The sequence below is a fragment of the Myotis davidii genome, unplaced genomic scaffold (genome assembly GCF_000327345.1).
Source record: "Myotis davidii unplaced genomic scaffold, ASM32734v1 scaffold59, whole genome shotgun sequence".
Taxonomy (NCBI): domain Eukaryota; kingdom Metazoa; phylum Chordata; class Mammalia; order Chiroptera; family Vespertilionidae; genus Myotis; species Myotis davidii.
In genome coordinates this window covers 8,353,512-8,380,007 of record NW_006293001.1, presented here as the reverse complement: position 1 = coordinate 8,380,007, position 26,496 = coordinate 8,353,512, and the positions used below count along the sequence as shown (strand labels likewise).

Sequence of the window (26,496 nt, the reverse complement as noted above, 5' to 3'; positions counted from 1 at the left end):
CAATTCGCACTCTGCCATCTACATGATACAACTGGAAACGTGATTCATTGGACCACATGACTTTTTTCCAATGCTCAACTGTCCGATCCTTGTGTTCCTGTGTGAATTTGAGATGTTTTATCTTGGTAACTGCAGACAGCAAAGGTGTTCGAATAGTCCTTTGGCTTCCATATCCCATACAATGCAGTGTACGGCTAATTTGCCTACAAACATCAGGTGGTCATAATAATCTGGCCACTCAGTGTGTGGGGATCTAGCTCACAAGACAGGCGGGTGCCTTGACTGGGAATCGAACTTCAACCTCCTGATTCATAGGTCAATACTCAACCACTGAGCCACAGCGGCTGGATAATGACTTCCTTCTTTTTAATGACTTTTTAAAAAAATATTTTAATACTATAGCCAGTCCCCAAACTCTGTATGGTTGCAACAAATTTTCTATTTCTTTCCTAACTTAGACTTTGTTCTATTTAAAGTCTTATATATGTTTTAATATGACAACCTATTACATAGGAAGTAGATATGGGATAAATCATAGAAACAAGAAACCATTTTAAGTACTTATGTTATAGGGACCTATTCTAAGGCATTTGCATTTATTATATCTTTTAGCTTCATATTGGGTATGTGCAGAAGATATTATTATTGTTGTTGTTGTTGTTGTTGTTACTATCTTCACTTTACAGATGAGGAAATAATAGAGGGTGCAATAATAGAAGATGGGTACCGAGAAAAAGATTTGTGGCATTATCTACTGTGGCAGAAACTACCTGTACTAGGTACTGCCTTTTAAAGTTTCAGATTTAATTCACATAGTCAAATACAGAGAATCAGAAGGTTGAAAGTGTTAATATTAGAAGCCAATTAACAGTAATATTCCAGCCACTTCCCAATGAGAGTTATTTAAAGATGAGGCCAGTTACAATAGTATTTTTATTCTTTTAATTATTTTTAATTAGCTTTATCTAAGCTATGGGTAGTGCCAAAGAAGAGGGTATACACTTGGTAATAGAATACAATTAAAGTTCGATATTTATATTTGTTGCAGAAACCTTTATTTGAAAATGATGAACGGCCCGTCCTAGGGAGAGTCTCCCAGGAACTATTAATGCTTTCCTAAGCCAAACTGAGAATGAGGCGATCGCTCAAAAAAGAACTACAAATCCCAGAATGCCTTTCCCCCATCTTTTCCGCGAGAATCGGAGGGGAGTGGCTACATTAACCAATCCCGTCATTGAAAACCTATGCTACCAGCCAATCAGAAGGCGAGCAGGCGCTGGAAGTCGGGAGGCAGAGGGCGCGGTAGGTTTGAAATTGGGAAGTTGGCGCGGCAGAGGGAGGTGAGTCTGCAGCCTGGCGGTTAGCTGTGGTCCGTCCACGTCCCGTGCGGGGAGGGCGGCGGGGCCCGGGCCTCCCGGAGAAGGTGAGAGAGGTGGATTTGGGGCGGATGTGTTGAGGGAGGGGGTGCGGGGCCAGTGTCTGAACGCACGTCCTGTTGTTTGTGAATCTGGACCTTGCGGCGGGCGGTCAGCGGCGAAGCTGAGCGAGACGCCTGTGGGTCACTGGGGGAGATTTTAGGTCTTTGGGGCGGCGTTAGCGTTCCAGAGAACTGGTGGCACCTGGGTCTGGCAGGACAGGCTTTCCCAGTGGAGGACGCCAAGCCCGGACAGTGTAGGTGGCTTGCTCAGGGCCTGGACTACACCCACTGACCCCCCCGGGACCACCACCACCACCACCCTGCCTCCAGTCTTTCGTTTGCTGCCGCCTGACCTGATCTGGGGCGGGAGGAAGCGGAGGGGTGGGGGAGAGTAGGTGCGTGGGGTCTTATCCTGCCAGTGGCGCAGGCACCCAGGACTTGGCGATTCAGCCTGGAAGTGAAAGTGTCAGAGTTGGGAGGTTCCGTAAGTTTCACCGATTTTACTTGTGAGGAAATGTAGTGAGCGTCATTTTCCCAGGGTCATGGAGTGTGTGAGTGTCCCGTGCAGCTACATGCCAGCGACTTTCTAGGAGGTAAAGGTGCCCTGCATCCCGCTGCACTTTAGCCCTTTTGTTAAGTCCAGGCGACTGAGCTGCTCTGGGATATCTAGAGTTAAAAGTTAAGTTGCTAACCTTTTCTAGCAAAGGTCAAACTGCCAAAATATCACTGATTGGATGGAATATGTGCCTGATGTGATTCAAGGAACTTAAAAAATACAGTGTGTGTTCTACTTGTTTTGTAGCGTTGTCTTACAAAATGGTAGAGGATGAGCTGGCACTGTTGGATAAAAACATAAATGAGTTTTGGAATAAATTCAAAAGCAATGTCAACGACACCTCCTGTCAGATGGTGGGACTAAGAGATACCTACAAGGACATCAGTAAAGCATTCACAGGTACCTAACGTTAGTTTGTGACATTATGTTGTTCTTTGCTTTTTAGTGTTATTTCAGCTGGATTGAAACATCAATTCCAATTTCTCTTTCAGAAAAGCTGTCTGTGAAATTGAAGGAAGAAGAGCGAATGGTTCAGATGTACCTAGAATATCAAAATCGTATGTGACAATCTGTAGATCTCAGAGGTTTTTTTTTATATTAAACATCTTTATGAAATCCCTGATACAAGTAAAACAATGTATGCTGTATGAATGTGTGTGTATGTATGTATATCAAAATAATAAACATTTGTATTCATATCCAGCTTAATAAATAGAACATCCCATGTTGTACCTTCATCTTTTCCCACCTTCCAGAATTAACCTATCAATATTTTGTTTCGTGTTGTGGTTTTGAATGTTATGCAAAAGGTATTATTTTGTCCCCCTTTTTGATAGTCTTTGGTGGTGAGTTTTATTTCTGTATTTATTTGAAGGGGGAGAGCTACAAGGGTCATGATCATCTGATTTTTTAAATCTTGGTTTTATTTGGTATTTTTTTAAAAAATCTTTTTATCTTTTTATTTTTATTTTCAAAGACAAATAGGAAAGAATAGATTAGGATTCTTTTCTTTTTGTTCTTGTAAAGATTTTTTTTATCATTAGGAAATATTAATTAAAACATGCTGTATTAAACTTATGAAAGTCAGTACTTTGGTCTATCTTAGGTACGTATTGGAAAACAAAGCATGTATATTCCAGCTAATACTGTGTGCTTTTTACAGAGATCTGCAGGCAGAATAAGCTTATTCAAGAAAAAAAAGAGAACTTGTTAAAGTTGATTGGTGAAGTAAATGGCAAAAAGCAGGATTTGGAAGTACTGACTACGAATATCCAGGATCTTAAGGAAGAATATGCTAGGAAGAAGGAAAGTAAGTTTTCAGTTGTACACATGTTTAAACATCAATCTAAATTTCAAAGTGGTGATGGTTCACAACTCTATTTTGCCTTCTCTGCAGTTTATTGCCCAAAATAGACATTATGCCTTAGCCGCAGTGGTTCTCAGCCTTCCTAATGCCATGACCCTTTAATACAGTTCCTCATGTTGTGGTGACCCCCAACCGTAAAATTATTTCGTTGCTACTTCATAACTGTAAATTTGCTACTGTTATTAATCGTAATGTAAATATCTGATATGCAGGATGTATTTAGGCGACCCCTGTGAAAGGGTCGTTCGACCCCCAAAGGAGTCGCGACCCACAGGTTGAGAACCACTGCCTTAAAGGCATAGCCAGGACTCATCCCTGTAAGGGACCTATGAAAGTAGCTGAGTGGGTTTTATTTTCTGTTTTACTTAAAGGTCCTTTGGATTTCTTATCTAGCCAGAGTAATAGTGAAGTTAATCAGTGAGTTTAAGTGTAGAAGGAGACAGTTTCACAAAAGATTTGCTTGGGAGAAGCCATAGTATAATTTAGGTAACAAATTTATGGATCATGCATTCTCTGACAGAAGCTATTAAGCAACCTCTTTATGCTGGAAAATTACTTTGTTTAAAAAACTTTTATATTCAAATGAGTGTTTCCTTTGCAGTCTTGTTTGCCCACAAAGTAATCAAATCTCAAATCTCTTGAAAATAGCAAAGTTTGTTTTGTTAATGCTTTTTCTTACAGAATTTGTTTGCTAGCCTACATTATTTTTCTTATCTGCTATTTATTACTTAGGACATAATGTGCTAACTTTAAGAATAATTCTAAACTACCATGAAATAAAGCTGACTTCTTGTGAGAAATAATTATGTTTAAAAGAATAGAAATATTTTTCCAATGAAGCAATTTCTTGGCTTACCAGAAAAAACAAAATAGTGTAAAGGAAGTCTGTTTCTCTGCCAGCCATGCAAATCTTGGCCTGTTTATTCAATCTACTAAGTGATAAAATAGAATAAAACATTCCTCTCACTTGTGTATTTTCTCACAGTTTTTCCTTTCATCTTGAATGAACAGAGCCCCTTTTGCTAATTGGTAGAGATAGAAACTGAATAAATTTAAGCAGATTCATTTGTCTGGCATCATTTTTATAGTTGTTTCCAAGGTTCTTAAATTAAATGAGCACTGAGTATTATTTAAAATATTTGATAGTGTGTCTGTTTTCTTTACAGCTATTTCCACTGCTAAGAAAACAAGTGAAGAGAGGTTGCAAAGGTTACAGAAGTCTGTAGACATATTTAAAGATCGACTTGGGCTAGAAATTCGAAAAATTTATGGTAAGTATATTAATGTCAATAAAACAGGAAATTAGGTGTATCATTTTTTAAGTAGAGGAGAATTAAAAACATTTTTTTTCAAAGCAAAAATATTTCATGTTTTCAAGTAACATAATGACTATATTATTAACTTTTTAGAAAGTAGAGGAAAAACTACAAAATTTTTATCACCATAACCTAAGTACTAATGCCTTGGTTATTTATTATCCAATATTTTAATAAATGTATTTCAGGCATGGTTTGACAACCATGCAAATAATTTTTGTTCTTTGCTCATACTGGTATTGTATGATTAGCATTTCTCCAGTTGTTATATTGGTAAATTTTTAAGTGGTATAATAATTCATTCCATTAACATATCATTAGCATGTGTATTGCCTCTAAGTTAACTTTTGGATTCTGCCTGTTTTTTAGTTTTAGAAGTACTCCGGTGAATGTAAACTACTCCATTTCTTTTGTATAATTTCCGTGGAATTCCCAGAGTGGAATTACTGGTTAAAGCATGTAAATATTCCAATGGCCTTTACATGTATATATGCCAATTTACAGCACTGCTTATTGTGTTGGCAGTCCCCAAGATTACCATCATGTTTGGTGATTTGCCAGAAAGATTTACTGGACTCGGCATATAGTCATAATTTTGATGAAGCACAATGCCTTTTTTTCTTTTGTTATTTGTGATTTTGGTCATATGTAAACTACAATTCTTTTAAAAACTAATTTGCAGCACACATTTTGGAGATATTGGTTAAGTGAATATAAAGGGTGGGACAAAAGTAGCTTTTGGAAAATAATATAATAATTAATACATAATAATACAATAATAAACTATTTTGTATACTCACAACTACAAACCTATTTTTGCCTCAACCTATATATACTTAGTGTTTAATGATTGATCAGAGACAAAGATAAGAAAGCACATCTCTGTCAAAAGCTTTGGTACTAAAATGTTCTCACATTAAATGGCTTAATCTCTTTTCAGGTGATAAATTGCAGTTTATATTCACTAATATTGACCCTAAACATCCTGATAGCCCATATATGTTTTGCCTGCACCTAAACGAAGCAAGGGACTATGAAGGTATGCCCTCTTCTCTATAACTGGTATTTAAGTTTGCCACCCCAAAATGTTACTTGCATCAGAATATAAAGTAATAGGATGAAATAATATTCCCACAGCTATTGTTTTCTTTTTCAGTCTTGCTTTTTGGGATATTGTCTTAGAAAGGCTGTGACTATAATAGACTTTTGATGGCACTGTGCCACGGTGGCAGAAAAGTCTAAAAGATAAAAGATCACTATATTATGAAATATGAGCTATCCTTTTAGAGAACTCAAAGCAAAGCTATAAAGGATATGACTCCCTAAACGTGAATACTATTATAATTTATCCAAGTAGGTGATTTTAAAACCAAATGTAAAATCATTAGACTCTGGTAATTTTTGTCCCCTCAAAAATCAATTTTACAAAATTATTCCATCCTGAAAAATTCTACACATTGGTAATTTAGCTGAGTTACTGATTCTCTAGCAGGCCAGGTGGCTTTTGATTTATGGGGAATATATATGATTGGTAATAGTGTGAACAAGAAGAGAATGGAAGTATATTTATCTATTTTTTATTATTCTAATTCCCCTTTGAAAGTGATTAACTTATTGGAACTCAGGAATTGGTTCTTAGCTTTTGGTGCCTGTGTTCTCACTAAAGCATTTTATAGGAGACACACGCTCAGGTGAACTGTTTAGTTGGCTCTCCGGTGTGCCCTTGAACCCAGTTCCTGTTCTAATGAAATTTCTATTTTAGGACTCGAATTCATGTACAAATATTTTTCTTTTTTCTCTCTACGTAAATATATCCTAATCTAATGAGTGCTGAATTTTAAGAAGCAATGCCAGGAAACCTCTTACCTAGCTTTTAAATTTTCTCCAAATTGGATTCCTCTATTGCTTCATAGTGTCATAGTATTTGATAGTGTGTTAGAATAGATTCTGCAGTTTAATTTTGAACCAACTAGTTTTTCTCTATTCTTTCTCTGCTTTGGGCCTTGTTTCCTAAACAATTTCTACCAAAGAGCAGGATCTGATGTGGTCGAATTTCTTCCCCTTGAACAAAGTACAAGGTTGATGGTAGAGAATGCTGGATCGTCCCTTTTCTTTGACCTCTCTGGAGACTCGCTTGCTCCCATATGTACCATCTGATTCCACGGCATATAAGATCCGTACTGTTATTTGTGATTTGAATATCATTTGTTTAGTAAGCCCTATAAACGCCACTTTTGGAATAGTGACATTTTCTAATGACCTCCCTCTCATTTGTGAGACTTCATACCCCTTCTCCCTATAATTGTAAGTAATTAAGGGTTGGAATTTTTTTGATTCAGTGGTAAGATACTAGAAGTCAGGCCAAATTTCTGTAGAGAAAAATGACTTAACAATTTAAACACATACACACACACAACCTGTTAAAAATAGTTTAATTAAAATGTATAGGAAAGATGATGGGAAATGGCATTCTGTTCTTTATCACTAAGCTCTTCAATCCCTTGCCTACCATCTGTTTAAATTTAAAGCAAGATTGTAGTACAGAGATTTGAATATTTAGTGATTAAGCAGAGGAAAGGTTCAAAAGATAGTTAAGATATGAAAATTAGGTGTATCTATCATCCTATGCTCAAATCAGTTCAATAAAATGGGACTAAAATTATGAATTTTAAAATTATGAAAATTAAAATTATTAATCATATGAAAGCATCTAATTTGGAAAACTTCTCTCCATAAAAATAATCTCATTCAAATTATCTTTTTTTCTTCTTCTTCTAGTGTCAGATAGTGCTCCTCATCTTGAATGCCTAGCAGAATTTCAAGAGAACCTAAGGAAGACCAAAAATTTTTCAGCCTTTCTTGCCAATGTTCGGAAAGCTTTTAGTACTATGGTTTATAGTTAATGTATAAATAGTACATAAAATAAAAACTTTATTTTTCTCCCCTATTTTGTATCTCTTAAAAAGAATTCTCATTATCAATAGTTTGCTTGTAATCCTTTTGGATTTTTTTTTAACATTTCTGTGTGCTGTGTTTCTTTAAAGTATTTAATTAAAACCTTAGGAAACAAAATTTATAAAGTCACATGTGTTCTTTTTAAAATGAAAGAATATATACATATACAGTTAACTCTTGAACAACATGGGTTTGAATTGATCACATAGTTCCTTTGAGAAAGAGTTTTTCTCTCTAATTCTGTGAGTCTATTTTCTCCCACCTCAGCTCAAAACTCCTTTTCTCAACATTCCCGGGACTCCTGATCAGGTTCATATCCACTTGGCTTGGCAGGTTTCCCTGGCTGCAGGCACCTGTATCACTTAGCTTCCCTGAGCTGAGCTCCCATCTGCATACGCATGACCTGGGTTCTCTAGCTCGCTGATTTCTCACTCCTGTTCCTTGTTGCTGCTCAGCCAGAGGTAGGCAGGGACTTAGACCCTATCCCCCCAACCCTTTTCAGGATTACAACATACAGGAAACTCTGACACTCCAAGTAGTTCTATCCCTGTAGCTGCATTCTCTACAAAAGGTTCCTGCTCTTCTCTGCTTGTTCCCACACCTTGGTTCAACCTTCTCATGCCATACATCCCCAGGTCACTTTCCCAAGATTATACATTCTGTTCTTCCTATGTAACATAGTAAGTGACTATAGAGCATATTATTTTGATTCTAATGTGCTTCTCTTGCTCCAAATCAGGCTGATTACCCCACAAAGCTATTTTGGGAAAGGAGGGCTTTTCTCTTGGAGAGGGGAAGAAAGCTAGACTCTGCTCAAATAATTATCAGTTAAAGCCTTATAATACAATAAAATTTACTTTAGCCCAAATTGCATATTATATTACTTTCTGATGAATTAGAATGGATTATAATATTCATTATAAGTATTAGTATGGATAATTGAAAATGAAAAAGTGAAATTAATAATCTTCTGGTTGATAGTGTGATGGATATGTAAGCCTTTACTAGAAAGGAGATAAATTAGAATAATGCTTTCGGTGAAAATCTGGCTCAGACCTCTCAACTCCCTATATTTCCGGTTGTCAATGTCGCTAAAAGCTTTCTGGCATATGAAACTGCTTAGAGGAGTATAATTATGAAAGCCTAATTAAGAGTTTAAAAGCATTAAAAAATTTTTATTCTATATAGAAACCTTGGACACATAATTCATCTTCACAATATATACTTAATTTTTACCAGAATCAAAGGGTACCATCCCTATCAGTCCAATCAGAAAATTCTTGCCTTCCTAAAATGATCTGAAAGATAAAAATTGTTATGCCCAACTATATTTGTATTTAATCTAGTTTAAGACTATAGCTTTTCTTTGAAGTTTAATAATTACATATAACAGCTGCAAAAAGAATATGTGGTAACATTTCAAAACAGGAAAACCATTTATGTTTCTATAAAGTAAAACTCATTTATGAAGAGGAATCTCTTTCTTTGAAAAATACTTTCAAAGAGTTTCAGGGTCCAACCACCATTATCATCACTTTCTCTATACAAACGATTCAGTGTAGGCTGCAGTCAATTGCTACATAATTTTTTATCCATCAAGGCTAATGGAAAGAAGTAAGATGAAAAGGAAATATAAGTTAAAAATCTCCGTTCATGGTCTAGTGGCCTATTATTCAGCCCACTTTCTACATGCAGAAAGCTATCATTAATACACCATTAAGGATGACATTAAAATCTCTGATCCATTCTTCCAGGCTTTAAGTTATGCTTCACATAACAGATTTTACTTGAGCTCCTTCAGGTCTGATATCTGTTACCTATAAATATCTCTATGTATTAGTTATATCCTATAGCAGTGTAATATGCACAGTAAAAAATATATGTACCTTGCTTTGAAAAATTCCTTCTTGAAAATATAAAATTTGAATTAAAAAAAAAAGGTAGGGGGCAGGGCAGACATGGAATGGATTTTACTTACTCCTTCAAGGCAGACTGTATTTTGCACAAATGGAGACATACCCAGATGTTCCTATTAACACCATGACTTTCCATTGAATGGAGTGTGTGATCTCCAGGCTGACTTAGGCCATTTTCTGAAAGATGCTGCTGTGCCACTTTTTTCCATCCTAAATTGTTACCCTTGAGAAAAGTTGGGGACTACTTCTCTCATTCCCAACCTTTTCCCATTATATAGTATTTAAGAAAGCAGCATAAATCTCCTTTTCTCCAAATATTCCATTTGATAGTGAATGTTGATTTCTCAAACTTTCCATCCAAACTGGAGACTCATTAGCATTTTTTATTGTTTTATTGCTTAAAGTGTTACAAAGAGTATTACATGTGTCGCTGCCCCCCCGCCCCGCACCAGCCTTGACAATCCCTTGGCCTCCCCTACCCCCCAGTGTCTTATGTCCATTGGTTATGCTTATATGCATGCATACAAGTCCTTCGGTTGGAGGCTCATTAGCATTTAAAGTACCTTTCATTAGGAAGTTGCATAGGGTATTCCTTTCATAATGACCCCGCTGGGAAGTATAGAATTCCTGGTTTCTAAATTGGTATATGAAGTTTCCAAACAGACAAGGAGGCACAAGGTATCAGGAAGTCTCCTTCCTAACCCTTTCCCATCCGCCTTGCTCTTGTTCTCAGATCCCCATCCACCTCTGGCTCACCCTTGATCTCACTCTAAGAGCAGTTCTGGTTGTGGGAAGAAGATATATAAGAAGCTGCTACCTCGGAACGTCATTGGCTCAGGATGGAACTCCACCTAGCAGACCTCTTATCTACCGCCCCCACTTGTGATCCCTCAGACTCTTGACCTGTTTCTGACCCTTTATTCTAGTCTCCTAACTTGGGGCTATTTCTCTTGTGTCTTGTCTGCCCGTCTTTTGCTGAGCTCTTCTTCTTGGGCTTATTCTGTGTTTTTCTCATCTCCCAGGCCCTGTTTGACCCCTTGTAGGCCTACTGTGGCCTATTGCCACTCAAGTCCAGAGGAAACGGACCTCTGAGTCCTAGGACCTTTTGTGCTCTCAGAAAACGATGTGACTTCATGCAAGCAGCTAAACCCGCCTTGGAGTCTGTCTGTCCGTGACACCAGGGGTTGCATTGGGTCATCCCCAGGGTCTCTAAGATTTCGAAAACTAGGAGCCATGGGCCTCTTCCCTGCCTCCCTTCACCCTCCCACCTTCTGACTTTGTTTCAAAAAATAACCAAGAGTACAAAGCACTGTGACCTGCAGGTAGGACTCCATCACCCAGTTAGAATGATAAACTTGGGAAGATCACAGCATTTATCTTTATTTGAATTACAGTGTATAGTTTACAGTGTGTGTGAGGCAGTGTGCTGAGAATCTTGTTTCATGCCTGTGTACCCAGCATCTGAAGGGAGCTCCTGCACGTAAGCAGCGGGAAAGTGGCCTTTTTTCCCATTTAAAGATCCAAACCACCATCCTTCTTCTTGTTTCCTGTGAATAGTCACAATGTCACCTGTGAAAATGCACATTTAGTTAGACAAATGGGTCTTTGCAATTTGAGCACATACCTGAGCCCGATGGGTGAGACAGTTTTCGGGAGAGCCTGCTTTCAAGGAGATACCTGATAGCATTGGTTTCTGCAGGTGATTCAGATGAAGCCAACTTTATTAACCACCTCTGGATGAATCAGGCATAATGCAGAGCATATTAAAAAGAGTAAGATAATGGACAGCTAAGTTATGGCATAATATATTTTGATTAAAAACAGAATGACGCCCTAGCCAGTTTGGATCAGTGGATAGAGTGTGGGCCTGCGGACTGAAGGGTCCCAAGTTTGATTCCAGTCAAGGACACATGCCTGGGTTGCAAGCTTGATCCCCAGTAGGGGGCGTGCAGAAGGCAACCGATCAATGATTCTCTCTCATCATTGATGTTTCTATCTATCCTTCTCCCTTCCTCTCTGAAAGCAATAATAACACACACACATGTTTAAAAACAAAGCAAAACAAAACAGAATCACATTGGAACAGGCATCTTCATGTTGGCTGGCTCACTTTGAATATAGCTGATGGGTGGTCACCAAGCCCTTTCTTAGTGTCTATGCTTTAATGGTTTCTCATGTTGGTGTCTGCAATTGTTTGATATGTTGACTACTATGTCTTTGCTACCAGACTTTTCTTTAGATTAAGGCAGCCTCTCTCCCTTAAATGTGACAGCTTCACAGACCAATGTTTCACTTAATAGCTTTGCACAGAAATATAACTCCTCATTCCAAACTTAGGTAGCATTAATAAAATATCAATTTGAAGACAATACTTTTTTAAAGCTATGATTCAAATAAATAGAATTCCTCAGAAACACATGGTTCTTCTTGAATTCTCTATTTTAAAAAACGCTATTCTGATATTAGTAATCCCGAAGTTTAACCTGATGCCCAAATCCTCTGGCTCTCCTTGCCTTTTGAGAGAGTCCTTTCTCTACAGCTGCCTCCTGCCCACTTCCTTCAGGATCCCAAAGCTACTTTAGCATGAGCATCATTTTAAGGCAGTGGTTCTCAACCTGTGGGTCGCAACCCCTTTGGGGATCGAATGACCTTTTCACAGGGGTCGTCTAAGACCATCGGAAAACACATATATAATTACATATTGTTTTTGTGATTAATCACTATGCTTTAAGTTCAATTTGTAACAATGAAAATACATCCTGCATATCAGATATTTACATTACAATTCATAACAGTAGCAAAATTACAGTTATGAAGTAGCAACGAAAATAATTTTATGGTTAGGGGTCACCACAACATGAGGAGCTGTATTAAAGGGTCGCGGCATTAGGAAGGTTGAGAACCACTGTTCTAAGGTAATATGTTTAGTCTTTCTTTCATTCTGTTCCCCAGTCATTTTCTTCTTAAAACAAAGGAGACTGGTAACCCCTCTTCTGTCTCTCCTCAGTCATAAGTCACTATTCTCATAGAAAATCATTTTCAGCCTAAGTTCTCAGGTCAGCAGATTGACAAAATCTATAACAGAAATTTAAAGGGATAATTTAAAATCTTACTGCCACTTTCCCTGAGCCCCTCATTGCATTTTTAGATCTCATTTAGGATATGACGTATAAGGATAGGCTTTGCAGTCAAGGAAGAACTAAAGACAAGCAAGATGATCCATTTATTGTGTAACTACATAACTCAAACTCAGTACCCTGGGTTCTAGACGGCATCTGGGAAATGGTTTTATGAATATGGAAAGCAGGAATAGAGCATTTCATTTACATACTTACTGCCATAGGTACCCTCAGGATGACATGGTGAATAATGAAGCGACTTCTATAACACTTAAAACTTTTAAATAAAGGCAACATTGACTTAAGAAGAATGGAAGAGAAGGTCTACTTTCTATTTCCTTTTTTGGGGGGGTTGTGTCTTTACTAATTTTGGCGGTAGAAGGAAGAGTAATTGCCTGGAAAAATTCGATTGGCAAAACGAAAAGGAAGCTCCCACTGATCATTAGCAAATGTGTGGCTGCAAAAATCCATCCTGATTTTCCGTGGGTTCTGGGTGCCACGTCCTGCTCACGGATAAAAGCTTTTTCCTATGACACACTGTTTCTTTTCCAGGCTGTTTCTTTTCCTCACCAACTGTTTCTTTTCCAGGCCCCTGCTTTAGCTTTCACATCCCAATGTGGTCAATAACTGGACACACCAAGAAAGCTGAGGCTGGCGACATTTCCTTCTTTAACAATGTGGATATAAGCCATTAGGTAATATCTTTCCATGTGAAACAAAAATCTGTGACACAGAGAAGGGGCTTGCTTCCTGAGATTGGTCATAGAACACTTTCCTGAGAGATAAGTGGGAGAAACATGAGCTGGGGTTCCTTTGCCGTGGGTTCTAGAACTTGCTCTGACACTAAGCCATGAGAGGAAGTCACTTCACATTCCTTCATGGCTAGCTTTTAGAAAAGGTGAGACCACCTCTCTAATGACTTTCCATGACTGCCGTTCTACCCCCATGTGGCACTGTGAGTAAGCATGACTGAGTCTCTGCATTCAAACCCTGCACCGCCACTGCCTGTGACTTTACCCAAGTACTTACCCTTTCTATGCCTCCGTCTCTTCAGCAATAAAATGGGAATAAATAACAATAACCACTTCAAGGGGTTTTATGAATATTAAGTTGGACAGGGGGCTTGCAATAATGTCTGGCACACAGTAAATACTGAACAGATGTTAGCTATTTCTTTTATGTATTGTATCTTTATCTTCTAAGAAAGGTGATTGTAAACCTGAACTAAGTTGACATGGTGGTATGGCTACTGTACTAAGTCAGAAGTTTTATTCAAATTAAGGATTTCAGCAGGGGAAGGCAATTAAACATTTGAGAATGATTCTTACCTACTTCCAAATCCAATTCATCATCTTGCCTGGCTTGAAAAGAATATAAGGCTTTGCAAAGAATGTTGCCGTGCTGGGCCACACTGGAGGCTGAAAGTTGGATCAAGTTTTAATTACCAATGCTGTGTCAGTAAGCAAGAGGAAGAGGATAGGGAGCTCTGGTTATTTAGCAGTGTGGTGCAGAGCTTAAATAGATCGAAGTCTTCTCAAAAGAAAAGTTTATAATTTTATAAACTATTTATTCCTTGATTCAGTAACTGTTTATGATATACCTACTATGTATATCAAGCATGTCAAACTTGCAGCCTGTTATGCGGCTCACAATGAATATTTTTATGGCCCAGCCAATATAACGGTATGTAAGAAATGTTTTAATAAAAATTTTGTAACTTAATTTTTACAATATCCTGTTGTACATAATTATTAATAACGAACTACAACGTTCACTAATGACTGATTGCTATAATCGTGTTGCATTCATTTCCCTTATGCGCCTTATGGGCAGGCGCACCATTTCTCTCCACTAGTACTAGCAGCACATATTTTAGCAGGCGATTGCTGCGTCATTAGTCTTGGGTCTCCACTAATACCAGCAGCAAATATTTCAGCAGGTGATTGCCGCGTCATTAGTCTTGGGCTGACTTGGTTGGTGTGCGCAACAGGAAATATTTCGCTTTCGGAGAACAAGAAAAAAATAGATTTATTTGCGTTACGCTTATTGTGCAGTTTTTCAGTGTCTGGTAAGTTGAATTGAAGCTTTTGTTTTTTGTGTGGCCCACATGAACTTAAACCTTGTTTATTGGGCCCGTGCTAGCCTTTGAGTTTGACATGCTTGCTGTACATGGATTGTATATGTTATATAATCAACAATTACATCATAATATAGGAAATAAGCCTGGAGAAAAGAATGATTTTAATAATAATCATAAAGATAATTTAAAATTACTTGCTTTCCACATGAACTTAACAGCGGTTGGCTGATATGTGTGGTATGCATGCTTTGCTGTATGCATGTATTGGAAGACATACACAAGTTTTGTCATTCAGGTATAGATGGGGACACTTTGACTATGTGCTTCTTATCATCATCCCCGTTTTCCAAACAATGCCACAGTGAGACTCTAATATACATGTGGACCATAATGTCCTGGGCTTTATTGAAACTCTTTTTTTTTTTTTGCTTTTGACCAATTTCTAATCAAGAAACTACAGAGTCAAGGTTATGGTGAGTATAGTTGAACTATGAGGGACAATAATGTGCACGCGCGTGTGTGTATGTATTGAAAGGTAAACACCAAGAGGCAGTAGAGTGTGAATGGACAAGTGACTCAAGTCAGGTAGTTGAATAAATGGGGGAAGCAGGCCCTGGGACCAGCATGCTTCTCACATGGAGGTTTGGAGGAGGCTCTGGAGACGGTTCCCCGAGCTCCTCCCAATGGCTTAGGGTGACCGTGTGCACTGTAAATTGCAGGCTGTCTGAATCACATGCAACCAGCCACCTCATAAAATTCTTTTCCCAAGCCTCCATTCTTCTTGGCTCCTTCACACTTTTTGCACAGAAAGCTACACATTCTAACAAATTAATCAGTCTTAATTTAAATGTAGATTTCTTTGAGCGGATATATATCATTGTGGCTATAAAAAGAAATAAGTAAATATAGCAATGTGCTTTACTGATAGGATTTGGCCCAAAATTATTCTGGGCATGGGATTACCTGCACATGAAGAACTGGGATTGCTCTGCCCACCAGAGGATGCCCTTCTTACAGCAGTCTGTAATTTCTTCATCAGAAAAGGCCGAGATATTCTTACATAACTATGGGTCTGCTGCTGTTCAAATAAATATTTTTGAAAACAGTTATTTTTAATAACTCAAGTATTCATGAAATATAATTCTTCTGTAGCTGTTTTCCTTAGGAATTTATAATTTTTTTGGAGGAGGATATAAAGCATTAACTACATTCCTAAACTCTTATATAGAGCTTTCTTGTATCTAAAGCCTTAATATTTTCAGAATTAGACAATTAGCATATTGCAATTCTGACCTGTACATAGGCAAAATAATAAAATTCAACCTTAATTGGCTTTAATGCAAATGAATTACATGGCTCTGTCTAAATGATTGAGACCATTTTGTTTTCCTTCCTTCCTTCCTTCCTTCCTTTCTTCCTTCCTTCCTTTCTTTTTTGATTGAGACCATTTTCCAGCTCTAGAGTCTCTTAGAAAGAAATTTGTCTCTTTATAACAAGATGGTTATAGCACCCCCTTCTGATAGACAATGGAAAACATCTACAAGCAGCAGTTAATCCATGCATAGTCACTATTCACCACCAATTCCTAAAGAGGGTAACACTGGGAAAATATATGTATGTGATTTTTAAAAATTGTGCTCATGCATTTTCTACATTATGTGGTATAATAAATGGATGAGACTAATGCATATCATAAACCTTATGATTCAGGTCTGTATGAATATAAAATTTCAATTTAATAAAAAGTTTACTATAAAAGCACAAAGGATAAAATTAAGGTATGAGTAGGAAGAAGAAAGAATCCAAAGGGTTTTTAACTCCCTGTGTTTAATATACAAAGAATGTATTCAGCTGTGTTTAGCTCTTGTTACTCCTCTCAAAGGAATAAAACTAATTTTTTTTAAAATTCTACAGTTGAGATTTAGGACATGTGGCATACATAATTCATTACAGCTTTTTTGCTCTGATGCTACTTATACCACTTCACCCAGTAAGCCTAGTTAAGAAATTATAACCAATCTCTTAAATTTTTACCTTTTCTTTCCGCTTGAAGATGGAGTTACTACAAGGATGGCTGGGCTGAGGTCTTTGTTCAAGTTCTGCTAACACTGATGACAGTTTATAGGCGTTTGCTTGCATCAGGTCTAGTTTCAAAATGGTCTGTGGATACATCATTTGGCCTTGTGAGTAAGTTTCTAGAAAATGAGGCACAACTGCATGGGTAAAAGTATATCAGGATAACTTCCAAAATGACAAAGAAATCTAAAAAATTACACATTCAACTCATATGCAGATATACACAGAAAATGCTGAGCGAAACAATGGACCCTTTTCCTAGAGCAGTGGTTGGCAAACTGCGGCTCACGAGCCACATGCGGCTCTTTGGCCCCTTGAGTGTGGCTCTTCCACAAAATACCACCTGCGGCGCGCATGCACAGTGCGATAGAAACTTCTTGGCCCATGCGCAGAAGCCGCAGTTTCCAGACTCTGAAGGAATCATTCTATTTTAGAAAACTCTATTTTAGGCACTTTCCCCGCCCCCTAGGAAGAAACTGAAGCAAATGTTTCTAAATACTCGGATTTTTCCAGATCCCTCAAGCTCCTTGCGAAGGACCTGACCCTACACGCCTCAGACTAGATTGTTCTGTCATGAGAAAGGAAAGGCAAACAGCGGCCAAATGGGCTGGCAAACGAGCGTTCTAAAAATAACTTTCATCATTAAATCTAGGAAACTGTGCTCTGCCAATATTTACCTCCTCCATTAGGGCTGCTGTGCTTTTCTGGCTCTCTGGGTCTGAGAAGGAGTTGTTGGAGTAAGCTTTCAGCATTCGCCGGAGTCCTGAAAATGAAATCATGTTCTCGGTCACGATCCTCCTGCTCTCGGGGGACACAGCGGAGCCCAGAAGGATTTCCGAAATGGCTGGAGCTGTTTCTGTAGGTAGTTGTTACTGAATGGGTGACCTTTACCTTCATTTAATGAAATGTGAGAAACGCTGGTTGGTGCTTAAAGAGTCCTGACTGATATTTTTCCAAGATGAGTTCATGAATCCTCCCTGTTGACCATTCCTGGTGGGTTCCTGACATTTACCACAGGGTTAGCCTTTCCCTGGCTATGATATTTACATGTGGAAACACTTTTGCTTTCTTGGATTTCCTGTCAAGTGCTCCATTGCAATCGGTAGTTCTGGTTCATGTAAAATAAGCTGTACATGTCACGGTCACAAGTGGGGAGTCACTTTTATTATCTGCATCCTTTTAGAGAGGTTTCCCATTCTAACAGGCCTCCCTTCTAAGAACGGGATTTAATCTGAATGATCTTTACACCATTTAGAGCGTTAGTTTAAAAAGAAACAGACCTATCAACAATTGAATCTAAAAATCAAAATAAATGAATAAGAAATCTATTGAACAGAATGAACTGGTGAATAAAATGGAATCAGAGGCATGGAAAAAAAAAATAAAAAGAAACAGACAAGAAAACCCAAAGCCCTGTGCACAGTTTACTATGTTTTAAACCAAATGAATTGCCCCTCATTCCAGCAATGCCAGAAACATGGTAAAATGCTACATTTCTGCCCAGCTGGCATGGCTCAGTGGTCGAGTGTTGACCTACGAACCAGGGGCTCATGGTGCAATTCCTGGTCAGGGCACAAACCTGGGTTGTGGGTTTGATCTCCAGTGTGGGGCGTGCAGGAGGCAACCGATTGAGGATTCTCTCTCACTCTCTCCCTCTCTGAAATCAACAAAAAAATATTTTTTAAAAATGCTATCTTTCTGGAAAAGGTGGTATAGAACTTATATAGCTCTCACAGATAGACCAAAGTATCGTTTTTGGTTTTTTATTCTCTCCTTTCTTTTTTAAAAATTTTTCTTTATTCATACAAATTAGGTTTGACATGAGATTCTTTAAAGGAGATAATCCCTGTGTCAGTCAGCAAAAGCAGTATTCTCCAACTCTCAATGAAAATACTTTCCCTTATCAGGCTGTTCACAGACATATTACACACCTTCCCGGTCGCTTGAGGCTTTTTCAATATCTCTTTGCAGTCTCAACAGTTTTGATTTTATTGAAGACTTTTGTCTCTCTTTATTCATTGCATTGTTAGGATCTTCTTCCTTGAGGGGAAGAAAAAGGATATTTAACAACTTAATAGGGAAAAAAAAGTTTTCTCTCCAAGTTGCACTGAGACTGTCACTGACTATTTAATTTTAACTGAAAGAAAAAAGTAAAAAAAAAAAAAAGCCGGTAACTGAGACCTGCTTAATAAGAAATCATCTCCTTGTTCACAACTTGTAAGTACCTAGCTGAGCACTTTCTTTAGAACAAATTATTCTTTTTTTTTTTAATTGGGGTTCAAAAAGATATAATCTCTTTATTTGCTAGTGATAAGGAGGGACTGAAATAATAGAAAGTAGTCCTGAGATCAGAGTAGCTTAGAACAACTTATTCTTGAAGGATGAGCCTTACTGTAGCTATTTCATAGTTACTTGATAAGTAAACGTATTTGTTGTATACTCATTGCTCTCTATCTTTATTCAAGTTAAAGTCTTTTAACAGTCCCCATGTAGTATCACATATATGCCTCAAGCTAGGATTGCTTAACAAGCTGAGCAAATGTTTGTGTTCTGTGTTGCTGGCTACTGGGGATGCCTGAACAAAAACACAAATGCTCTTCCTGGAGTGGGTTTATAATTAGGCCTTGAAATGTAACATAAGAGACCTAGTAATTCAAGGCCACGTTCATTGATGAATGGAGCAGACAGGAATGTGTGGCCCACCAAGGCCAGGGCCCGGGCACAAAAGCTGTGAGGAGGCTATAAGACTAAACCAGGATTTTTCTGTCAAGGGGAAGGAGGACAAAGGGTGCCCCAGGAAGAAGAATTGGCTCAAGCAAAGGACAGAGGGAGGACTGTGAGAACTGTATCAGGAACAGTAAATAGACCAGTTGCTTAAGCAAACACCGTGAAAGAAAAAGTTGTCTGGGTAGGTTAGGCCAGATTTGGGGGCAGAAAGAAGTAGGGGTTTTATCACATAGGCTAGGAGAAACCATTAACAAAATCTGAACTTCCACATACATATTTCAAGGGTTGAATATAAATGGGGGATGTTAGGGTCAGATGGAAAGGTGGCTGTACACATAGCAGAGGGAGAGAAACCTGTGGAGAAAGAGAGGAAACTAATGACTAAAGATGGAAGTGAAGGAGTCAGGGAGTCAGGACTTATCTGATAGGGAAAGTGACAAACTGGGATCCCAAATGTTGGCGGAAGGTTAGCTCTAGATAGATTGTCATGAAGAAAGGGGAGCTGAGGATTTACAGCAACATGAATAGCCTTTATAAAATGTAATGTACAGGTAAAAATATTTTATTTACATATTGTGTATTGCATAATTATAAAAAGTTTCTTTAGAGCCCAAGGTGACGTCACACCCCCAGGAGATCTGACTAAACCACAAGGATCCCTAACTCCAAGCCTGTCCTTCCTTGCTGGAGGAGCACACATTATAATCTGGCTGTCAGACCAGTCTAAGACTTCACTTGGTCTGCTTGGGACACCTATTGCTCAAAAATGTGTCTCTAAGGATAGATCACTACTGGCTCAACTTGAGGATGGAGTTTACTACTATCCTTAAGCTTTCTTAAATTCCTCCTCTCTTCCAAATATTTGTTAGAAAGAAGATTAATATTGGAAGAGGCATATAAAACTATGGATTCCATCTTTGAACATGGCCTTTACAGTGACCTTATAAATATTTTCACACTGGTCATCAGCCCTCCAATATTTGTACTTGGATTGTTCTCCTGTCTTACCTCTTGCCCACATAAATTTCATAGCACTACATAGAAGTCCCTCTATACTTACTGCCATGACTATAAAGTCAGACTTCGGAGGCATTTTGCCTTAAGGCTATTAAGAAAATCTTATTTTTCCACTTGAAGATACAGTCCATTCTCTTAAACAACAGACGTGTAGTCTTTAGTTCTGGTGCGCTGAAATTTCATAGAAACCAAAAATTCCATGAGCACATCAATTAAAGATAACCTATCATGGCTGCCTCCTTATATTTCAGCTAGAGGTCTGGTGCATGAAATTCATGCACAGGTAGGGTCCCTAGCCCTGACCAGTGATCAGAGCCAATCAGGTCCTTCCAGCTGCCAGCCAGGGCCTTCTTTCCCCGGCTGCTGGCTGGGGCCTTCCTTCATTCTGTGCCACCCCCTGGTGGCCAGTCCATGTCATAGCAAGCAATCAAACTCCAGGTCTCCCAGTGGAACTCCTGAGGGGACACTTTGCATATTAGCCTTTTATATATATAGATAGGAGCCTAGTCAAACTTTCAAGGAGAATGACCCTTATTTTATTGATTTTTTAGTCTATAGCAGTAGTTCTCAACCTTCTGGCCCTTTAAATACAGTTCTTCATGTTGTGACTCAACCATAAAATTATTTTCATTGCTACTTCTTAACTGTAATGTTACTACTTTTATGAATCGTAATGTAAATATCTGATATGCAGGATGGTCTTAGGCGACCCCTGTGAAAGGGTAGTTCGACCACCAAAGGGGTCGCGACCCACAGGTTGAGAACCGCTGGTCTATAGGGACATTTTTATTAGCCTTTTAATAAAGTAATAGATATACTCTATTGTATATTTTCTCATCCCAGGGATCACCTACACTATTTGGAAGAAGAGAAAAAAAAGAAAGCACTTTCCTATTATAATCCAATCTCCCTTTCTGCTCCAGTGTCTGCCTCTGCTTCTGCTTTGAAAAGACATTGCTATTGTTAATTTGCTTTGCCTTTGCCAAGGTAGGGAAAAAAAAAAGGATTCATTTTAGAAATAGCTGTCACATGATGCTATTTGGAAGGAAGGGAAAGGAAAGGTTGGTCGCCTTCCCAGGTGCTGGGCTCACTGCTGTGCCCAGATCTAATTGCGTTTCTTTCTTCCCTCATCTCTTGTTCCCCGAGTGTGGATCCTGGGATATTGACTTTGGCTACTCTTTTAATCCTATAAGAGGACATGACCAGTGAGTTGGTCCTATCTATGTGCAGACAAATATAAGCTTCCCAATATGGCCCCTGAAGTCTGAATGAAATCTAGCAGAGGCCCAGGGAAGAGTTGTCAGGAATTCAGAAGACAAAGAATTTACTCCAAGATAGCTAAGAAACAAGATGCCTGGGTTCTGACCAGGGACACTGATCTGTTTTTAACAAAGATGACATAGTAGAGTCATCCAAATCCCCTCAAAATTAGCCTCTGTGATTTGGTCCAAGCATTTCAAAGGAAAGGACCATGAAGAATGTTGGCGCTTCCCACCTCCTAGGATGCATGCCTTTGTGTAATCCCCGCAGCTTGAGCGTGGGCTGCACTTACTGGCTTGCTTCTAACAGATAAAATATGATGAGATATCACTTCTGAGATTAGCTAATAAAAGACTATGCTTCTGTCTTGAGCATTCTGGCTTTGTCTCTCTTGGATCAAAATTCTGGGGGAAGCAGGCTGACATGTGTGCTGCCCTAAGGAGAGAACCACCTGGCAAGGAAATATTATCTCCTGCCAACAGTCAGCCAGAGGCCTGCTCCAGCCATGAGTAAGCTTAGAAGCGGTTCATTTCCCAGTAGAGCTTTGAGATGCCTGCAGTTTGGCTGACACTTTGATTGCAGTCTTCTGAGGGACTCAGAGGCACCCAGCTAAGCCACACCTGGATTCTTGACCCACAGAAACTGTGAGATAATAAGTGCTTGCTTTACGCCATAAAGTTTGGGGGTGATTTGTTATACAGCAATAGCAACCAAGAAGAGACAGTGATTATTTACAGGTCATGAAACATGTGTGCCTGGCATTATTCTCATAGAAGACCAAGTATGAAGATTCAGTAGAAAACCCTTGACTTTCTTCCCTTCCAGACATGTTTCCTTTGCCTATTTATAAACCACACTGTTTTTAATTTATCTGAACCGTGGGAAAAAAAATCAATATTTTCCATTAAAAACACACAAGATATTTCCTTTACAATTGTTCTCAATTTTTTTTTTTTTTTAAGGAATCCCTCAGTACCTGAATAAGGTTCCCCATTAATGGAATTTCCTTCCATCCATACTTACAAAGTAATCGGTTAATAGGAACTCAGATTTATTTTCTGTAGATGAAATAGCAGTTTCTTCCATGAGAGCCTGGATATCCTTTTCAACATCGATCTTGCTGATGGCCCCGTGAATGTGCATGTGGCACTGCAAAGCCAAGGGAAGCAGAAGGAGGTTGCTGAAGACGTGTTCCCTGCTAGTTCTTACCATGCATCCCAGAAATGGAGACATCTTTACTACTCACTGTGGTCAGGGTTTGGCCAAAAACAGAAATATGTTGGGTGTACTGATTCAAGTTATTACATAAAAGTTTAATTCTTTCCTTTTCCAGCTCCAGGATGTTCTGAAAAGAATGGAAAATGAGGTGAGATCAGCCAGTTGGCATGGAAAACTGAAATCACCCATCTGAGCAAATTGTCCTGTTTGTGCCTCTTGATTATGTCATATCCAAACTGTGGTGGAGAGATTTTCAGGACAGGAATGTGATTTGGCATGTCTCCTATTTATCTTCCATTAGAATTTATTTAAATTGCATGCTTTCCCCAGGATTTTTCAGCCCAAAGGCATAGAGGTGGATGCAGAGGGTTATCTGGCATTCACAAAGAAAGGGTAGAAAAGAATCATTTGAAAAGCATTTGTGCCCTAACTGGTTTGGCTCAGTGGATAGAGTGTTGGCCTGTGGACTCAAGGGTAACTTGGTTGCAGGCACATCCTCAGAAGGGGGTGTGCAGGAGGCGGGAGTGTGCAAGAAGAAGTTGATCGATGTTTCTAACTCTCTATCCCTCTCCCTTCCTCTCTGTAAAAAATCAATAAAATATATATTTTTTAAAATAAAATATATATACCTTAAAAAAGAAAAAGAAAAGTATTTGTGAGTTCCAGAGAAAGAGAATGAAGCCCAGTAAAACCCATGTCTATATCTCCAAAATGTAGTCAGAAACTAGATATTTCTAGAATTGTTTACAGTCATAGAAGGCATTCTGCTAGTCTCTGCAGGGGCAAAGATGAGGCACAAATTCTCTGCTTCAGGAAACTATTTGACGAGCAGAACCCCAAAGTCCGATCAATTCATAATTCTGGCCTAAAATTAAGCCTGGGGGTCAGAGACCACTGTTTAAAGGTGGGAACATACCCTCCCCATTTTGAGTGAAATGATAAGAATTCCACTCTGGGAGTTTCATACCTTTTAGCTGGAAGGGTAAATAAGAAAGCGAGGGAGGTCACCTTACCTTGTTAGCCCTTAACACTTTAGAAAAGTTAGCGATTGGATTCTTGCCACTCACTGCTAGCTGATTGTTTTGAGGGAGCTCAAAGAAGTTCAGCAGCTAGGCATTGTGGGAGAAATCTGGGTCAGGTGGTATACAGGGGATTCCCCAGCCTGTGGGGGCAGCTTGGTATGTACCTAGAGGACTTCGGCTTTGACGGAGGTGGCCGGTGTCTAAGCTAACATGCTCCTCATCCTGTTTTTGTAAGGGCAAGACCTGGGCATTCCTCCTTCACCCAGAGGATTGGTTTCTCCTGTAACTGCCACCCAGCAATAGTCTTTTATGAAGAAGGTTTTGGGCAAATTGGTGGGTAACATTACCATAGGAAGCAAGAAGGATGGACTACATCTCTAAGTCTCTGACAGGGGGGGGAGGCGGGGGCGGGGGAATCACAAAGCTTATTGGCTTCTCCCATGCTGACTCTGTGGCACACCTGCAGGGCCCACTGTCCTGATCCAGCATGCCGTTTCTTTATACTCCTGAGCAGACTGCATTCGCATTCTGTTGTTATTTCACGTATAGTATACAGTCATTTAAAAAAATTTTTTAGCCGAAACCGGTTTGGCTCAGTGGATAGAGCGTCGGCCTGCGGACTCAGGGGTCCCGGGGTCGATTCCGGTCAAGGGCATGTACCTGGGTTGTGGGCACATCCCCAGTGGGAAATGTGCAGGAGGCAGCTGATCGATGTTTCTCTCTCATCGATGTTCTAACTTTCTATCTCTCTCCCTTCCTCTCTGTGAAAAATCAATAAAATATATTTTTTAAAAAAGTTTTAAATTTACTCGTTTTCTAATTATGAAAAATTTACATGACATAAAATTTACCATTGTAACCATTTTTAAATGTGTAGTACAGTGTCATTAAGTACATTCACATTGTTGGACAATGATCACCCTCATCTATTTTCAGAACATTTTTCATCTTGCATCGCTGAAACTGTGTACTCATTAAGCCATAACTCCTGATTCTCCCATTTTTAGCCCCTCTGGCAACCACCATTCTAGTTTCTGTCTTCTATGAATTTTACTACTCTAGTTAGCTCATATAATAGGAATCATACAGTATTTGTCCCTTTTTATCCCACAGGATAAGACTTTTTGCTAAATGAAATAAGCCAGACAAAAAGGGACAAATCAAATCAAACAGGTGACCTCTTGGTGCATGAATTGACACTCAACCAACCCAGCCACAGTGGCCAGGCTAATTCACACTCTTTATTCATTTTTTTCAGTTCCTACTACTGTCCTGGCCTTCCTTCCTGTTAACGGCTGAATAATATTCCTTGGCACACATATACCACATTTTGTTTATCAGTATAGAGGCTCAGGCAATAACTATGAACATCTTTGTCAATCACATGCAAATTTTTATCCTGTGCCAAGTGTCCTGACATTTGAATCAGAAAGTCTGGAGCTCTGCTCCCCGTGGCCACCTACCTTCTTTGTGGAGTTAGAACCTGTACAATTTTTGTAAGTCAATGGGCACCAAATATTTGTCTTTGCTTCTGGTATTGGTCCCCGGAGTCTTTCTCCAAAATTGCAGGCACCAGCCATTTGAATGTGGCCAGGTGCTCTTGCTCTCCCAGATACAGGATTAAAGACCGTGAAGAGCAGCCTACCGAACATATTGTTTCCTCAAAGGGCAGAAACCATATGCCCCCTAACAAATACACAACACAAATTCTGCTCAGTGGTTTGGACCTCAAGTGGGACAACTTCAAAAGCAAGAGACTTTCCAGGACAGAAAAGGACATAGAAAGCAGCTGTTCTAGCTTAGCGCCATGATGAGCAAAGGTCAGGAAAGAAAAGAAAAGCCAGGATTAGGAACACATTGCATCACCAGTGGGCAGCTGTTTCTTTACTTTGGCAAGGCCTGAACCACTAGCATCAGTTTGAGACTAGAATAACCAGTGTCTCTTGATGGAGATGGTAATGTTTAACAGATTTTAATTACATCTCAGGGAAATCATTAAAATGATCTATGTTCACTCATGAAAAGAGGCTGAGATTAATTCCACTGTGCAAAGGAAAAGTCCATATCTCACGTAATGAATTATTGCTTTCCATTATATTGTGTGTGTGGTTTTTTTAAAATAAAATAGGCAGTAGAAAAGCAAGATACTCAAGAAGGACCTAAAATGGTCCTCTAGTGTGATGTAGCACATACGAAGAAAGTGCTGTCAGAGTTACCAAGAAACAGCAGATTTAGAACCTGTCTGAGGCCAAGACATCATTGTAATTCACACTCTTTTTTTAAAAAAAGTTCTTATTGAATTTAGAGAGAGAGGGGGAAGGGGAAAGATAGAAACATTCATCGGCTGCCTCCTGCTCACCCCATACTGGGGATTGAGCCCAAAAGCCAGACATGTGCCTGACAGGGAATCGAAAAGGTGACCTCTTGGTGCATGGATTGACACTCAACCAA

General features: G+C 39.0%; 2 protein-coding genes across 6 annotated transcripts in view; one reads left to right on the top strand and one right to left on the bottom strand.

Annotated features, from left to right (window-relative positions):
• The first annotated feature begins 1,306 nt into the window (after positions 1–1,306).
• SPC25 (SPC25, NDC80 kinetochore complex component) lies at positions 1,307–7,604 on the top strand. Of its 3 annotated transcripts, none has more exons than XM_006766527.2 (7): positions 1,307–1,423; positions 2,220–2,372; positions 2,465–2,530; positions 3,136–3,282; positions 4,506–4,610; positions 5,596–5,694; positions 7,434–7,604. In XM_006766527.2, the coding sequence occupies exons 2-7, from the start codon at positions 2,234–2,236 to the stop codon at positions 7,556–7,558; spliced, it is 681 nt and encodes a 226-aa protein (XP_006766590.1). In that variant the 5' UTR covers positions 1,307–1,423; positions 2,220–2,233; the 3' UTR covers positions 7,559–7,604. The 3 variants fall into 3 exon arrangements, with proteins under 3 accessions (XP_006766590.1, XP_006766591.1, XP_015421240.1); XM_006766528.2 differs by having other exon boundaries at positions 1,320–1,340; XM_015565754.1 differs by lacking the exon at positions 1,307–1,423 and adding an exon at positions 1,917–2,010.
• A 3,274-nt stretch (positions 7,605–10,878) lies between these two features.
• NOSTRIN (nitric oxide synthase trafficking) overlaps positions 10,879–26,496 on the bottom strand; it is a 55,614-nt gene continuing 39,996 nt past the window's right edge. Inside the window, exons 9-16 of one of the 3 annotated variants that reach the window (XM_006766524.2) lie at positions 23,052–23,150; positions 22,829–22,954; positions 18,733–18,841; positions 17,479–17,564; positions 16,760–16,885; positions 15,689–15,803; positions 13,974–14,063; positions 10,879–11,095 (exon numbers count right to left, since the gene is read on the bottom strand). In XM_006766524.2, the coding sequence (XP_006766587.1) occupies positions 10,929–11,095; positions 13,974–14,063; positions 15,689–15,803; positions 16,760–16,885; positions 17,479–17,564; positions 18,733–18,841; positions 22,829–22,954; positions 23,052–23,150 (918 nt within the window). In that variant the 3' untranslated portion in view covers positions 10,879–10,928. Of the gene's footprint in view, positions 11,096–13,973; positions 14,064–15,688; positions 15,804–16,759; positions 16,921–17,478; positions 17,565–18,732; positions 18,842–22,828; positions 22,955–23,051; positions 23,151–26,496 lie in introns of all 3 variants that reach the window. The other 2 variants (XM_006766525.2, XM_006766526.2) reach the window with 2 other exon arrangements.